Here is a 17,546-nt window from a genome sequence, read left to right on the forward strand (position 1 = left end):
CCAGAATCCACTAAAATGCTGGAAGAGGCTCATAAAGTCGCTCATGAGTCTGGAATTCCGGTGCAGCCATGGTAGGATGGCAGGCAGAGACAGGAGACTGTGGATGCAAATGTGGCAGCAAGCAGAGTGTGTGCACCGGTAAACAATGAGAGACTCTAAGACAAGGATGGCGAGGGTGACTCAAGGCAGTCCTCTGACCTCCACATGTGCTCTGTGATAAAAGTGTGTACACACACACACACACACACACACACACACACAGGGGGAGAGGCAGAGAGGGAGAGAGACAGGCAGACAGGCAGACAGAAAGACCGAATTTGGAAAAGGCCACGTTGAAAGCAAACATTCTAAGGCCCCTTGAGGCGTTTGGGACCAGGCAGAGTAGCTCTGCACCCAGAGCCCACTCTGGCACTGGCAGTTTGTTGTTCTTCCTGTCCTCAGCTTGGTTCTGACTTGACCCAATAGGTAAAGGGTCTGACTAGGCCAGGCCCCTTCATACCAGTGGGGAAGATCCCAAAGCTTTTGTGGTTTCTACACCAGGCTGTTCTATCATCTTGAAAATAATGCTGAAGAACCGAGGAGGTGGCTCAGTGGTATGGCACTTGCCTAGCATGTGCCTAGTCCCTGGGTTCAATTCCAAAACTGGGTGTGAACTGTATGCCTGGTGGTTCCAGGAATTGGCAAGCAGAGGCAGAAGGATCAGGAATATAAGGATTATCTTTTGTTACACATCAAATTCAAGCCCTGGATAAACAAACAAAAAGAGGAGGAGGAAGAGGATGAGGAGGAAGATGAGGAAGAGGAAGAGGAAGGAGAGGAGGAGAAACAGCAGCACCTCGTTAATGAAGAAGCTATTTTTTATTTCCATATTTTAATGAAGAGCCTCCTTGTCTCCCTGGCAGACCATACAAGAAGTACGTACTTTGATTTCTGACTGGAATTTGGGTATAACTAATTCTGTCTTTCAAAAGTCCTTTTGTCTTATTTATGTGTGTGTCTATTTGAAAATGTTCTTATTAAAAGACTGTTGAAAAGTCATCCGTTGGGGAAAATCTACCTGTTCTCAAAACGGGGCACTTTGTCCCTTCCCCTAAAGACCCGTCTCTGTCTCTTGGGGGCGTGGCCAGGAAAGAGGGCTTCGTCCACGCAAGCCGCAGTCTCATTTCCTGCAGTGTCCAACAGAGGGCGCCCGTGACACCATAGGAATTTCCTACTGAAAGGCTGGCAGCAGACAAGCCATTCAGTCATCGCTCAAGGAAGTAGATGCAGCCAGGGCTTCATCTGCTCTGCTTCCCATGGACCTGCGCAGTGTCCTTGAAGGGTCAGGGCTGGGTTAGCTGGCAAAGTCACACTCGGTCTGATTGACTGGCTTCCTACTCCTTTGAGGTGACTAAGCCCTGAGGTCTGGGCCTTTCTCAACCCCAAGAGTAATAGTGACAGGAGTAATGGCTGCGAGCTCTTCTGCTGGTGACAAAGACAGCAGGTGAGTGGACACAGCAGGAGCCGTATATGGTGTGGCTGAAAACAATCAAGGGCCGAGTAGGAGGACTCAGTCAAGTACTTGCTACATAGGCAAGAGGATGTGAGTTAGATAGCTTAACACTCATGTGAGAAAAAGGCTGGGCGCAGAAATGTACACGTGTAATCCCAACACTGGGGCTGGCTCTCCTGCCAGCCTTGCTGAAACCAGTGAGCCCCAGTGACTCTGTCACAAAATACACGGTGGATAGAATCTGAGGAATGACACTCTGACAGACACACACATACTCATACATACATATACACATTCATACACATAGACACACTCACACAAACACATATACTCACACACACACATACACATACATGCTCACACACAAACATGTTCACACACACACTCACACATACACACACATACACATTCACACAGTCACACTCTCACATAAACACACACACTCATACACATACACAGTCATACATACACATACACACAGTCACACTCTCACACATTCACACACACACTCTCACACAGTCACACAAACACACACACTCATACACATACACAGTCATACATACACATACACACAGTCACACTCTCACACATTCACACACACTCACACAGTCACACAAACACACACACTCACCACACACATACACACACCACACAATACACTCTCACATACACTCATACATACACACACACACTCACACACACGTACACATTCACATACACTCACACACACAGTCACACTTTCACACAGACACACACACACTCTCACACAGTCACACAAACACACACACTCACCACACACATACACACACCACACAATACACTCTCACATACACTCATACATACACACACACACTCACACACACGTACACATTCACATACACTTACACACACACAGTCACACTTTCACACAGACACACACACACTCTCACACAGTCACACAAACACACACACTCACCATACACATACACATTCACATTCATACACACATACACACTCACACACACTCTCACACACATACACATTCACATACACTCACACATTGTTTTTTGAAAGACTATAATGCCATTTTGTTCGGGCTTATGTCCAGTTCAGGGCAATCCTCCTGTCCCAGTGAATGCTGGTATTCCAAGCTAGCCAGTCCACCAAGTGTCTCTTCCTTTGGTTTTACTGACAGTTGTTCTATGTGGCTTTTCTGAGATTTGGGTTTTAGAAACAGCTTTCAAGTGGGATTTGTGTGTGTGTGTGTGTGTGTGTGTGTGTGTGTGTGTGTGTGTGTGTGTAAAACATAGGGAAGTGATTTGGGCTAAAAGACAAAGCTAAAAGATTCCGGGATTTGGATAGCAAATGAGTGTGTACCTCAAGATCTATTATCGGGTGGTAACGAAGCCATTGAAGGGAATGGGGAAGCCATTGAAGGGAATGGGGAAGCCATTGAAGGGAATGGAGAATCCCAAGGTGGCTCCTGAGTCCCTCTTTCCTGCTGGATCCCCCTGCAGGTGGCCATTCTCTTCCCGTTTCTGTTATATCATGATGGACACAAAGGCTTTCTTTTCTTTCTAGGACAGCTACACAATTCTATCACCCAAATCACGAACCAAATAAGCGTGCTTACCACTTAACCACCTCAAATATTTTGTTACAACAACAGAAAGCAGACCAAGACAATGCCCAACTGTGGTGCTAATCTTGGTTATCAACTCAATGGAGATTTAGAATCACCATGGGAACCAACCTCTAGGCATGTGAGAGGTGTTTTCAGACTCAGTTAATTAAGATGATAAGGCCACTGGGGGTGGCATCGTGCCCTAGGCTGGGATTCTGAATTGAATAAAAAGGAGAAAGTGAGCTGAGCCTGACCAGCATTCATATTTGAAAGCCTCCTGGCTGTGGATGCGATGTGACCAACTGCCACACCCTCCTTACCACGACTGTGCATCCTTCATACCAAGAGCCAAAACAGGCTCTTCTTTCCTTAAGCTGTTTCAGTCACATTAATTAGACACTATCCCTGAAGTCACAGGAAGTGATGTGGCACATCAGGAGGGAACAGAGGTTGAGTCTGCACAGTTGCTCTGTGGTTTCCTAGCTGTAGGAATGGACATTTGCTCAGAGGGAGACATTTGCTCAGTGCCAGGGCGTAGGGTGTGAGGACTGGCTCTGCCACCACCCATGGGGGGCTTTACTGCCTTGCTCTCGACTGGGTGGCAGGACCACACTAACCAGAGGATCTTCCAGTGTGCATAGAGACTTCTTGAGAAAAGCAGAATGAAGTGAAGCTTCCACCCATCCATTTATCAGAGGACCTGGTCCCTGGGGGGTGGAGGGGTGGGAAGGGAGCCTCACCCTGGCTGAGTGACTAGCAGAGGTCTCATCTCCACACTCACACACACATGGCAGAGCATGTGCAGGCTGAAGGGCACTGCCAACCCCACCCCACTGCAAGTCTTTCATTAATGAGCCAAAAATAGTCCACACACAGAAAACAGCTTCTGGTTTTTTTTTTCTTCAATTTAATTGAAGTTACTTAGAAAAATAATCAGGCTTGAATGGCTTTTCCTGGAGGAAGTTTCGGGAACATTTCACGCATCTGTTGGCAACATGGAATTCAGCTTCTTTAACAGTATAGTAAGATACAGGGAGAGAATTCTACAACAGGCCCTCCTCGACTGCATACAAATATGTAAAAAACACACACTCCTCAGGGATGTTAAATTCTATGTCCATATGCCTTACTGAGCATGCTCAGAAGAGAATACGGATACCACCCTTTGTACCCGATGAGAGCAGATCAAAAGTTGCCTGCTGCTGTCCAAGGGCTCAGCTGGTTCTAGAAGGTCCTGTTGTCTATTCAAAGGGGCTGTGCTGAGGGAAAAGCTGGTGGATGCTGGTGGGCAAAACCTGAGGGAGTGATGGAGTCAGTCCTGCTGACAGAGAGGTGGGCCAGGATGGGAGTTGGGCACCAGGAGTGCACAGGCTCGGGCAATCTGTGTATGTGTGTGTGCACATTCATGTGTGCATGTGTGTGTGCATACCCATGTCTGCATGTGTGTGTGAGCATGTCTACTGTGCATGTGTGTGTGCACACCCACATGTGCATGTGTGTGCAAACCCATATGTGCATGTGTGTGTGTATGTCTACTGTGCAAGTGTGTGTATGCATACCCATGTGTGCCTGTATATGTATGGAGGAGGCCTGGGCAGAGGAAGAGAGTAGGGAAACAAGCAAAACCTCTGTGGTTTTGTCAGTTAAAGCAGGATAGCAATGCAATCATTATCATTTGAGCTAAGAGTCCTAGGGCCTTACACAATGTCCAGGAGCACTCTTGGAGCATGGGCAGGACCTGTGTCCTCAGAAGGGCTGGCCGGAGAGAAGTTTCTGGTTCCCATAATTCTCCTTGTGGCTGAACACACAGAAGAGAAAGGCTTGCTCTCGGGACCAGGAGGAAAGGCCTGACCGAGAGAGACCCCGTCAAATGGGCTGCCCCGATTATTCCCAGACCAGCTGAGAAAGGTACTGGGGCAGGGGGAGGCTGTAGGGACTGTAGGCAGGGACCCCTGTGGCTCGTATTCTAAACTTTTCTGATAAATGGGTAAGCTAAGCAGGCATGTGCTTACCATTCTGCCTGTATCTGGTCCTAAAAACACAGCTGCACCTTTGAACAGTGGCTCAGAGCTGGGACAGTTCCCCCTTTCTAGCTAAGCACGAGAGGCATGCGAGAGGAAGCTTCTTCAACATCGTTTTTCCAGTAGAAAAACACTTGGGTTTCCAAACACACTTCACCAATGGATGTCTTTAGCGAGGGACACAGAATCCTTTCTACATTCTACAATAAACAGTCGAGCTGGTACACATTTTTTAAAAAATTGTCACTACGAAGTGTGAACACAAGACAGGAGGAAGAGCCCCTCACTCTGGAAGCGTACTGACACGCTGTCCCCAGAAGGGCAATCTTTCTCACATTAGAGAGGAATGGAGTGAGTACCATCTGCACACAGCACTGTACCACAGACAACAGACAAACAGAAATGAGAAACATGGAAGTCAACACGAATTTCCATTTAAAAACTCCAGAAGCACACGGGTAACAGTTCCAAACTGTGGGTGGAAGTGAGAAGTATTTTCCATGAGGCCATCGTCACCACCAAGCGGCCTTGAAGGCCACAGAGTGGGAGATAGTTTTGCATCCTTATGCCACCTGCCCCACTCCACGACACCCTAGACTTCCCTCCACTGTGCTTGGAGGGGCGGGATCACTGTCTGGGGGCAGTGTCTGGATGGAGCCACCCCAGTTAGGTAAAGCGCAATTCTGATAAAGTTCCCATGCAGATGCTGTTTCTGCTTATTTGTGGAAGGACCTAGGAAGCAGCTGTCAATCTTTGCAGACCTCTGACAGGCTAGATCACCCTCACCAAAGGCTACTGTGTGAAAAACCAGGTAAGACATGGTCTGCCATGCAGGACACCCAGGTCACGCAGCCCGGAAATGCTACGTTCTCCGAGATTCACAAGGCAGACCACGTACGTATTCAAGGCTCTGAAAAATTCCTGCAGAGAGGAACCTGACTCAGTTTTGTTTTCTAAGGATATGTGACCACAAACTCCTCCAAACTGACTTCCTGGAGAGGCTGGGCTCTGTGGCACATGCATCAGCAACATCACAGACTGTCACATGGGCGGAAGCCCGGGTTCTGAGGACAACAGCCCCCCCCCCCTATTTCAGGGACAGCCAAGCACATGACATAAACCCATCTATCAAAGGCGAGGGGAGAGACATTGGGGAAGGTACCTGCGTTTTATAAGAAGCCGCAGCCAGCCACCCTGCCTCACATCTCCCTCACATTAAATAAAATAATCTCCTCAGTGAGAACGAGTAGCAGCTACAGCTGCTGTCAGGCTTGCTGTGAGCCCAACAATACCATTTTAATAGTTTCTGTGAATAAATTATTCAGTTTTATGTTTTTCAGCATATTCTTACCCCTTCACTCTGTACTGCATCAAAACAAACAAAAACCCACAAAAACACAGAAAAGCAAAATTTACACCCTACTCCCTCCCCATCATTAGAACTATTATGTACAGCACCTGCTACGTACCCGGACACTGGCTGTAATGGGAATGCGGCTCAAATGTCAACCAAGAAGCATCAGAAACAACTAGAAATGAGGAATAGGTTTGGGTGTTGATCAGCAAGGAACGGGAAACAGCAAGTTTCCAGCCTTCTGGAGGAAAGGGAGGTCCTAAGACACTCTGCCAACACAGGACACGGGAGGGTCTGCATGTGCCTGTGGGTACCAACACGCCACCTTTGACGTTCACACCTGAACTTTGCTGGTCTCCAGACATATGGAGCACACTCTTTTAAGTGGCAGGCAGGACAAGATGTGGACTGGAGATCACAGTAGGAGGCACTTGACAAATGTTCTCCCCTTCCCTTAGCCAAGGCAGACATCACTAATCGATCGCTGTGGTCCTCCATCTTTGTGCCTGGAGAATACTGTGGCTTATAGGCATCTACTTCCAAGAAACTGCAATAGATATACATGATGAAAAAGGTTTCTGCCATTTCTTGTGTTGGGCAGTGAACTACTTAGCTAGTTAAGTGGCCCGATCCAAATGTGTGGCTTTCAAATTTGAGCTGTGGAAAAATGTAAATTTGCTGGGGTCATGGACTCTCTGGGCCACTTGAGAATAGTCCAAAGCCTGTGTGAAGACCATAAGGCTGGGGATTGGTTCACTGTTGAGATGGATGCCCTGTGTTCACATAAAGCTTGTCGAAGGCCAAGGCTCCTGGTTTCAACTTAACGTTCTACCTGCAGTCAAGCCTGGGAAATAGTATATGCTCAATAAATACTTAATGACTATAAAGTAACCATTATTCTGCCTTCGCTAGAACTGGAAAGTGCCAGTTAAAGATTTTCACAAAAAAGACTATTCTTAGAGCCTGCTAATTTTGGTGAAGAGAAATTGCTATCATCCGCTCTCTTCTTGGGTTAAAAAATTTGCATCTCTTTACCGCAAGGGACTTTGGGGTTGCTAGCAGTCGGTTTGAACCAGTCTCATCCCTGTTTCTTACCGCAAGGACAATGTACTTATTTCTAGCAGTGTTTCTTGAACGGTGGTAATCCATCAGCTGTCACCGTGGGATTCCGCACGGGACAGTGGGGAGGTAACCACGCCCCCCAAACCAGACATAGCCAGCAAGGCACAGACTGTCCTTTCCTCCAGAAAGACAGGAGCAGGCTGCTGACACAGTGAGAAGCCTATACAGAGACCACGTTTAAATAACCATAAATAAGACTCATTAGACTTTATGGGACGCACAGTTTGTGGGATTCACCAGAACACAAGGACACCCTGCGGACAGTGTTGCCGGGTCCGCTTCTAAAAACAGGGCCAATCCACGCCGCTCCCCTGCAAAGACAGCTGTCCTTCCCCACAGAGGATTTTTTTTTTAAATAATTCTTACCATGCCGCTCGCAGCATCTCCCCCGAAAGGCATATTAACTTACAAAATAACCCGGTATCCATAGAATTCTTTTGACAAATAAAAATCTTAAATTAAAAAGCAGGATTCTCTCCCTCTCCCCAACCGCCCCCCCCGCCCCCCGCAGCCCTCTAATCCAACTTCAGGTAGTTTGGCACTGAGTAGTTGAACATTAAAAAGTCCAGTTTGTAGACTTCGTACAGCTGTGTCTGGTGCTCGGCGCTGATGTTCTGGAAGAACTCCGTGGTCATCTCGTCGGTAGTTCGGGTGGACTTTGCATAGGTGGGGAACTTCAGGTAGCCGCTCACCCCGGCCAGCCGCAGTACGTAATTGGAGTCCTCCTCCAGCGTCTCGTACTTGCCCACGAGGTCGTAGTGGATGTGGCATGGGTGGCAGAGGGAGTAGACCGTCTGCCAGTGCTCGTTGAAGGGCTCCTCGCGCTGGGTGTGGGGGTCGATGAGGTAGGCCACGAACTCCTCGAACTTGACATCGTCCCCCTTGCGCAGGGCCTCCTGCGTGGCGTTCTTCCGCTGGCGCCGGATGATCTTCGTGCCGTAGCGCTTGTGGAAGGAGGTGTTGTACTTCTGCGTGAACTTGTTGCGGTAGGCAGACACCAGCCTCTCGAAGGGCTCCCGCACGAACAGGAACTTCATGTAGCTTTTCAAGCGGTGGTTGATCTCTGGGATGCTGTACTGGTTAAGGGTCTTCAGGTTGGCCGACACGTGGGCCTCGTTGGCTGGGATCTCCATGGGGTCGCTGTACTTGCCCCGGCCGCTCAGGACCATCATGAGCCTCTTCCAGTTGGTGCACGCCACCTTGGGTACATAGCAGTAGATGAGTTCGTGGTCCTCATCCACCACCAGGTGCTTCAGGTCGTTGGGGGTCAGCACCCTGCGCTTGCGGCTCATGGCGCTGTTGGCCCGGCAGGTGTCTGTCACCTGGTCCCGTCTCATCTGGTGCAGGATGGCAGTGTTGGAGAGCTCCAGCTGCAGAGGGGACAAAGGAGGAGGGAGAAATCAGTGTTTATTTAGAACAGTTCTCTGGGATTACCATGGGAGGCGGGTTTGCCAGGAACGAATTTAACTCCAAAGGGTGAGGTGAGATTTAGCCTCCCCCACCTCCCCCCAGCTGAGGATCTAACCCAGGGCCTTGCGCTTTCTAGTCAAGCGCTCTACCACTGAGCTAAATCCCCAATCCCCGTGCTGGTTAGTTTTCAACTGTCAACTTGACACAGCTTAGAATTGTCTGGTAAGAGTCTAAATGAGGAATTACCTAGATTAGATTGCTCTGTGGTCATGTCTATGGGGGACTGTCTCCAATGTTAACTGACGTAGGCAAACACAGCCCCCTGTGGGCAGCACTATTCCCTAGGCTGGGCTCTGAAAAGCTAGCAAGTGAGCAAGGGTGCATTTATTTTCCCTCTGCTCTTGCCTGAGTACGATTGACTTTATTTCCTCCCAGTGATGGACTACAGTCCACCACCAAGTGTGGTGGTTTGAATATACTTGGCCCAGGAAATAGCACTATTTGGAGGTGTAGCCTTGTTGGAATAGGTGTGGCCTTGTTGGAGAAAGTGTGTCACTGTGGGTGTGGCCTTTAAGACCCTTGTCCTAGCTGCTGTTCTGTTTGCCTTCAGAACAAGATGTAGAACTCTCGGCTCCTTCTGCAACACCATGTCTGCCTGGATGCTGCCCTGCTTCCCGCCATGATGACAATGGACTGAACTCTGAATCTGTAAGCCAGCCCCAGTTAAATGTTGTCCTTTATAAGAGTTGCCTTGGTCATGGTGTCAATGAAACCCTAACTAAGACACCAAGTAAATCCCTTTCACTTAAGTTGCTTTTGGTCAGGATATTTTATCATAGCAACAGAAGTGGAGCTAGAATGGCCAATCATTCCCAGTCAGAACCAGTCATTCGCCCAGACAGAAAAAAAATCTACTCTGTCCTGGTCACCATTTTAGTTCCCAACATGCTGAGGCTCAGAGATCATGTGGAGTGGGGACACCTTGTTAGCTAGCTTGGCACATCCTGCCATTTACCTAGTGGGCTTGTGCAACATGGCCTCCCTTTTAAATATCAACAGAATTTTACCCTGACTTTGAGGCTCTGGAGAAACTAGGGCCTGGGGCTGTGTAGCACTGCTCTGGGGTGGCAGGTGGTGAACAGTCCCTGTGTTCCTCCTCACCACAAGGACAAGGTCTCCATTCAGACGCTTGCCTGTTGACACCCACAGTCCACTCCCAACCTGCCCCCATCTTCATGCCTACATCCCACCCATTCCAAACAGAGGGCACAGCCGGGAAACCAACTGTTCACCTTTCACTATTGCCAGTGTTCTGTACCGGGCCCTGTTGAGTTCTCCACTTATTGCTATTGACACAAACTTGACTGTTCTTCCTGGCCAGCACATCTTCTGTCACATGGCAAAAGAACATGCCATCTTTGGTGTCCTTCACAGCCCAACCCTGAGTCTACTTCACACCTTTCATGTGGCCACAGGTCACTATTGTCTGTCCCATGGCCACTGCCTCTTCAGGGCAGATTATAAGTGGCCTCGAGACCTGAGACTACAGGAGGATCATTAGAATGTCTACATCACTGGACACACACACACATCAGTGGTGCCCAGGGGTCAGGTGGGTCCTACGAAGCCAGCCCTGAACCTCCAATGCTGATCAGAATTTGATTCACCCTTCATCCCTGTGTAGAACGGCCCAAAGACAGGGACCCCGATTTCAGTGAGCCTTGCCTTCTTTGACTGTAAAAAGAAGGTTCTTAAAACAGAAAGTATAAAGTCTTGGCCTTCTTCAAAGTTAGGTACAGTCCCCGTCCAGCCTCGGGGCTCAGTACTGCAGACTCACCCACCCCCACCCGTGACCTCACTTGATGGATACATATTTTCTTTCTTTGCTTATTTCTAACTAGCAAGATGATAAGATGGGATGTCCTGGTGTCCTGTAGGACATCGATGAGTTACCAGTACGCTGACGTCACATGGTGGGAGCTAGGCTATCTAGGGTGGGGCTTAGAACTCAGAAATGCTTAATGGTTTCAAAAGGTATCACCAATGCAGCTGCAGAGGTGGCTCAAGAGTTAAGAGCACTGTCTGCTCGCTCAAGCTCAATTCTCGAGGCCCCTGTGGTGACTCACGACCATCCGTAACTCTGGTTCCAGGGCATCCGACACCTTTTGAGGGCACCAATGTACACACATACTACACAGATGTACTTTGAGGATGACAAACACCCATACTATTAAATAAATCAAATCAGACCAAACCACCATAACAGAAGTGTGAAAGCGATGAGTTCTTACAGAGAACCTGAGGCCACGGGAATTCCACCTGGCCTCTTTGAAGCCTGCTTTAAGAGATCTGGAGGGGTTTAGGGGAGTCCTGAACAGGCCAGAGGGACAGAGACAGACGTTCTTTGCTTGAATGTCAAGACTGAGATGGAGAGACCTCGGAGAATAGCCTGAACGCTCACTCACAGGACAATGAAGAGTTATGACGTGCCGCTTAAAAAACCATTAACATCCTGTCCCCATTTCCCAGCTACAGGATGGCGTTCTCATCTCCAACCAGGGCTCACAGGAGCTGTAGTAATTCATAACTTTTGCAAATAACACATCTGCCGCACACGGTCCATGCACAGTTCAGGAGCTGTCTGAGGGGCTTGGCTATCTGAGGGACAGCAGAAGACAAAGGGACGAAGAAGGCACGTTTGCGGCAAACAAGCTTATTCCCACCACTGGAAGGGAACATGGCTGCTTGCCGACCACAGTCCATCGGCGTTACAAAGCTGGGGTTTGTGATCCTGCCAAGTGAGTAGACCTGGGCCTGCTCTATTCTTATTCTTTCCCCTCTCCCTGTCTTTTGTTTCTCAGAAGGGTTTCAGGCGATCGCAGCAGAGAGGTTGTGTGCAATTTTGAGGGTCGGGATTAAGGATCTTATTTGGTTGTAAGCTTCTAAGCAACACGCACCAAGCGGGGAACGAGGCAGGACTTCCTTGCCCTCGTTATCAGAGAGAAAGGCATTTCGATCGTTTGTGGTCAGAAAGTGAACCAGATCTCAGGGATTCAGAAACTCCAGTTGGGAGGGTAGGGGTTCTTGGGTTCAGTGTCTTCAAAGGGCACTTTGGGTCTTTGGTTTACCGAATGCCAACACTGGGAGCCACTCTTACTTGTCCACAAAAGGTGGTGATATGTACGGTCCCATTTCTCTTAAGGAAGGAAGGAACCCACTGAGACTCTTACAGAGCAGAATCCATGAAAAGAGAATCTGCCCTGAGGAGCAGCCCTCACCCCCCTGCACTGTCAGCCTCTCCTGCACTGGCTCCTGTCAGCATCAGTGATAGTTCATGCTAGTTCTTCTCACCCTCAGGGCCTGTTCCAGCAATCCCTGGCTTCCAGCCATAGCTGGAGGTGTGGCAGGGCAGAGGGTCTGCCAGAGTTCCTCTGCCAAAATTGTCCAAGATACTTCAGGGGAACCTTAACCCATAGCAGTGTGTTCCCCAACAGTAATAGAGGCTGAAGTCCAAGATGAAGTCGCCAGGGTGGCATCCCCTTGAGGCCTCATTCCTTGGTCCCATGATGGCCTCTCCTGTTGGCTCTTCCCATTCTCCTCTCCCCTGACAGACACTCCTGAACCAGTGTACCGTCTGAGCAACCTCTCTCCAGCTACAGTCACATCCTGGGGTCCTCCAGGCTGGGGCATCTGAATTTAACATGAGTTGGAGTGGGAGAGAGAATTCAACCAAATGCCAAACGCCGCTGCCGGGCCGGACCACGCTCTGAGAGCTGCAGACCCGTGTTATGTGGAAATGACAGTATTCTAACATCTTGGACCGATTCACAGCCACCCTTAATAACAGAACACAGTTCACCGTAGGATGCCAAGGGATTCTACCCTTGCCTCGCCGCCAACTCCTTTTATCTCCCTGTGATGTCCTCAAAGTATAGGCTGGAGGAGGGCAGCGCCTAGGATGGCCTGAACACAGCTCCTGGCTCTGGGCTGCATCCGGCTGGATTTGATGTCTATTTTTAATTTGGACATTTTGGAAGGGAGCTGTAATTAGTGTAGGGAGCAAGCTCAGGGGTTGTTTTAAGAAGTCTTTAAAGTTTTACTCCATTTTATCTTAAAAGGAAGACCGGGTCGGCCTGTGAGGTCCGTGTTCTCTGGATGCAGTACTCACACCCAAGTGAACCCACCTCACTGACAGTGGTTGGGCAGATAAAACCAGATAAAGAGGTAAGTCTGGAAGCTTCCACTGACTCCCAACGGCCCTTTCTTCGAAATTCAAAAATCTGAACTCAAGGCCACGGGGATGGCTCAGTTGGTGACACCCTTGCCTGTGAGCACGAGGGCCTGAGTTCATTCCCTGAAGCCCGCTTACCAAAAGCTGGGCTTGGCGGTGCACGCTTGTAATACCAGTGCCATGGAGGCGACACAGTCTTTCCCTCATTACAGTGGCACTGCTGTCTGTCACCTGTTGTCTTGGGTCTTCCGGAATGGATGGATTTGATGTAGAAACCACAGCCCCCGGCAGACACAAGCACCGTGTCTTCTAGCTGCATTTGAGCACTTACTGCATAGGAGTCACGCCCTCTCTGAAGCAGGTGTCGTCAGCCTTCCTAACTTACAGGGAGGGAAACCGAGGCACAGGGGAAGACGCAGCAGCTTGCTCAAGGTCCCAGAGGTAGGAACCGGGGATGGCGTTCGAGTTCTGGAAGACCGCTTTGAGACACTGACTCGTGTGACTCCTGGGGTCTGAAGCCACACCTGGGGACTCAATGCTGGCAGTTCACAGGTATCATGGTGGACTGTTAACAGCCCTGTTAGGTAGGGTCCTATTCCTACCCCAGAGGTCTGATATAACTCCTCCGGCTCTTGCCAGTGGTCCTAGGGTCCTAGTACTGCTCTGTTAGGAACCACGGTGCTTCAGAGGGCCTAGAGTCACACGTATACTAGGGTCAAGCTGGAACCTGGGTGTGAGCCTTGTCAAGTTTCACTAGGCCTGCTACGGCTGGGGTTGTCTGTGAGTAGGCGGATGGTGTCCTCCCTGGCATCTGAGGGCTGTCAGACTCACAGGAAGGTGCCTTCTTGGAGCCTCTGCTGCATCCTATGTACTCAGTTTAAGGACCCCTGGGAAGAAGAAAAGCTGGGTGGAAGCAGCCAGGCTTGAGCATCCTGCAGAAAGCACTCAGTCTATCAAGAGAAAGCCCTGAGGCTTGACCCCTTCTCTGGCTCCTCTCTTGCAACAGACACTTTCTTGTGTGCATGTCGCACACCATTCACTCGCTCTGGCCTCTCTCCCTCCTCAAATGCTAATTCCAGGGTGCAGGTGTCTCCCACTTTTTTTTTTGGTCCTCTGCTACATTACCAGTTCTTGGCCCATAGTAGATACTCATCAAAAGTTTGTCTGAATTAATGTGCAAATGCATAAACGCACACAAGTCGGTGCACACATGCATGTATGAGTGTGTGCATGCACTCGTGAGTGTGATACACGAATGCACGAACAGATTCAGGAACGTGTCAGTGACTCGGGGGTGAAGGGACTGTGAATGTTCTTCGTGACTGGAGAGGCTGCGTGCTCCTCTGGTGCCTGCATCTGCTGCTCTTGGCCCATCCTCCCACTGAGGTTTCCAGCCAGAGTCGGGCTCCACAAAAGCATTAGCAGATGGGCTCTTCGTCTTAGGAGAAATTGGCTCTGATTGCAAGAGCTTTGATGAGCAGAGGACCCTGGAGCTTCCTAACCTGTTGAGTCAGCCGGGGAAACAGGAGGAGCAATCACGTCATGCTGGAGGGTGAAGACACCAGGAGAGGCTGGAAGGGCTCTGCGAGTTGGGGTGCTTTTCCAGGAAGCCAGGTGCAGCTGGAGGGTCCTTATTTACATCGAGAGCCTCTGGGCTTCCGGAGGTTTGGGCTGGGTGCAGAGGGGTTCAGACTTAGAAACGGGGCCACTGCCAAGCTGGTCTGGCTTCCCATGAATGGTGGCCCAGTACAGGGACCACGGACAGGGAGGGACAGGGTTCTGACACTGAGGAGGCTGGGCCCTCGGAAATCTGAAATCAGAGGGGCAGGCAGGCTCAGCACCTGCTGGCTGACACACTCTGGGGACCTTAGAAGTCACTTGGACAGGAGGAAGGAAGCTGGTGGGGCCGAGGGAGGCGACAGGGGGCTTCACTCAGCCTGTGATATTTTCAGCCCCAACGGGGCTGGGCTGCATGTGATATTTTGTGGAGACAGGTGGGTGGGGGTGTGTGGCTTGACCCTGCATGTTCTCCTGGCCTCTGACCAGACACCTTGGCTTTGTGGTTTCTGTCCTGCCTCTCTCCAGAGACTCAGCATATTTTACTGAACATCTTGTCTGAGCCCCTTGAGCCCTTCGGGCCTTGGTTCCCCATTCTGTACCACGGGGACAATAGCTGTGCAGTTCTGGGAGCTGCTTTGATGACAGAGGCCTCAGAAGAAACCACCTGGCACCATGCCTGCGTCTCGTGAACGCCCCCGGAATTAGAAATCCACTTTCTGTTTAACGTCATTGTGGAGGATTGGGAGGGGGCAGGCAGTAGAGCCAGGCTGCAAAGCTGTGACTGAACCTGAATGCTGAGCACTGAGATCCCCTGTGTCATCCTGTCACTGTAACCCCTTGAGTCCACCTTAGGGACCTGGCTGTATGGCCAGTGTGGGTGGCCCAGGCATCTGTTCCTAACCATTGTATTTCCATCAGATCGGCTCTGTTGGCTCTGTTACACCTGCAGAACTACTGACTGGGTGTCCTGTTCTGGGAGTGGGCTCTGCGTGAACACCAGACACATCTGTCATCTGCACACGAGGCCTGACTCAGGGAGATCTGGTAGCTCACTGACAGAAAATGACTGACAGGCGTTAATTGGAACGACTTCCTGGCTGGGCAGTGGCTGAGGAAAGTGGCAACTGCCTGGCTACACAGACATGAGCTATCAGCACAGTTAACGCACTGTACGGCAGGCGGAGAGTTCAGGGTGTTAGAACTGTGGGCTGACACCAATCCCAGTCACGATTGCTGATGCCAAGAAGTGCTCGCCGAAAGGAGCCTGATACAGCTGTCTCCTGAGAGGCTCTGCCAGAGACCTACGGATACAGATGAGGATCCTTGCAGCTAACCATTGGACTGAGCACGGGGACCCCAATGGAGGAGTTAGAGAAAGGGCTGAAGGAGCTGAAGGGGTTTGCACCCCTATAGGAAGAACAACAATATCAACCAACCAACCAGACCGTCCAGAGCTCCCAGGGACTAAACCACCAACCAATGAGTGCACATGGAGGGACCCATGGCTCCAGCCACATCTGTAACAGAAGATGGCATTGTCCAGCATCAATAGGAGGAAAAGCACTTGGTCCTGTGAAGGCTGGTTTTCCCCAGTGTACGGTAACGCCAGGGTGTTGGAGTGGGTGGGAGTGGGAGCATCCTCACAGGGGGAGGGGGTATGGGAGAGGGCAGAAAAGAGATAACATTTGAAAGGTAAATACATAAAATATCCAAGAAAAAAAAAAGAACTGTGAGCTGAGAGAGCTCCCAAAGGGTTATTTATCCGTGTACACACGCACGTGTGTATGTGTGTATGTGTGTGCATGCATGTGTGAAGGTTAATCTTGGGTATTAGATATAATTCCTTAGATGCTGTCTGTCACTCTCCTTTAAAAACAACAACAACAACAACAACAACAACAACAACAACAACAACAACAACAACGGCGTTTCTTATTGGCCTGGAACTCACTAGGTTTGCTGGGCTATGGACAGGGACCGCCTGTCTCCACCCCCATGCTGGGATAACAGGCACATGTCATAACGCTCAAGTGGAATTTTTGTTGTTTTTTTTTTCTCCCCTCTGGGTTCTAGGGATGGAAGCCAGGATCTTATGCCTGTGTAGCAAGCACTTTATTGGTTGATCTATCTCTGACACCTCCTGGTCTTTCTCTTAATAGAGCAGCAGGTTTCAACAACACCCCATCTCCCTCATTTCTGTAAGTTACCCACACACTGTTCCTGGTGGGGAAGAGGCTAGAATTGGGCCAGTCCTATAGATACCGCCCCAAAGTATTCCTCCCTCTCCCGCCTGCTAGACACCTCCTACCCCTCCCAAAAGTCACCCACAAACCTGGGCTCCAAGGAACCACTCCCAGCAGCAGGCCTCACTGTCTCTAGCTGGCCTGTCTTCAACAGTTTCACCATAATGAAGGAATACAGCCTTCCCTGTCTCCAGCACTTGCTGGCACAGGTCTAAGCGTCTTGTGTGTCTCAAGCATTTGGTGCCTAATACTCGCAGGACTCAAAAAGGAGGGTCAGCACTGTGCCAACCCATTAGTGTCTCTCCTGCTAAGACGTTTGTCATGCTTCATGGAAGATGGCCATTTGTGGTCCTCGAGGCAGTGTACCAGAAAGGCCACAGGGAGGCGCCACTGGGACCAGCATGCCTGAATTCACTAGCTGAGGAATGTAAGCGCCTGCATTGATATCTGGGACACAGCGGAGGACACACAGTTGTGCACAACAGCCACACGGACAACCTGGAGCCCAGA

At 49.9% G+C, this 17,546-nt stretch overlaps 1 protein-coding gene and 1 long non-coding RNA gene across 6 annotated transcripts in view; one reads left to right on the forward strand and one right to left on the reverse strand.

Moving 5' to 3' along the window:
* Positions 1–3,979: 3,979 nt before the first annotated feature.
* The window catches only part of Chst11 (carbohydrate sulfotransferase 11), a 218,457-nt gene continuing 204,890 nt past the window's right edge, over positions 3,980–17,546 (reverse strand). For 4 of the 5 annotated variants that reach the window (XM_006241200.5, XM_063263437.1, XM_039079035.2 and 1 more), the window contains one exon: positions 3,980–8,962. In XM_006241200.5, the coding sequence (XP_006241262.1) occupies positions 8,108–8,962 (855 nt within the window). In that variant the 3' untranslated portion in view covers positions 3,980–8,107. The remainder of the gene's footprint in view (positions 8,963–17,546) is intronic. The other variant, NM_001108079.1, reaches the window with a different exon arrangement.
* LOC120093545 (uncharacterized) overlaps positions 9,395–17,546 on the forward strand; it is a 9,439-nt gene continuing 1,287 nt past the window's right edge. Inside the window, exons 1-4 of the long non-coding RNA XR_005486805.2 lie at positions 9,395–9,710; positions 11,532–14,847; positions 15,712–16,392; positions 16,867–17,546. The exon at positions 16,867–17,546 is cut by the window's right edge and continues 5 nt beyond it. This is a non-coding gene — a long non-coding RNA (uncharacterized LOC120093545). The remainder of the gene's footprint in view (positions 9,711–11,531; positions 14,848–15,711; positions 16,393–16,866) is intronic.

Source organism: Rattus norvegicus, chromosome 7, assembly GCF_036323735.1.
Source record: "Rattus norvegicus strain BN/NHsdMcwi chromosome 7, GRCr8, whole genome shotgun sequence".
NCBI classification, from domain to species: Eukaryota; Metazoa; Chordata; class Mammalia; order Rodentia; family Muridae; genus Rattus; species Rattus norvegicus.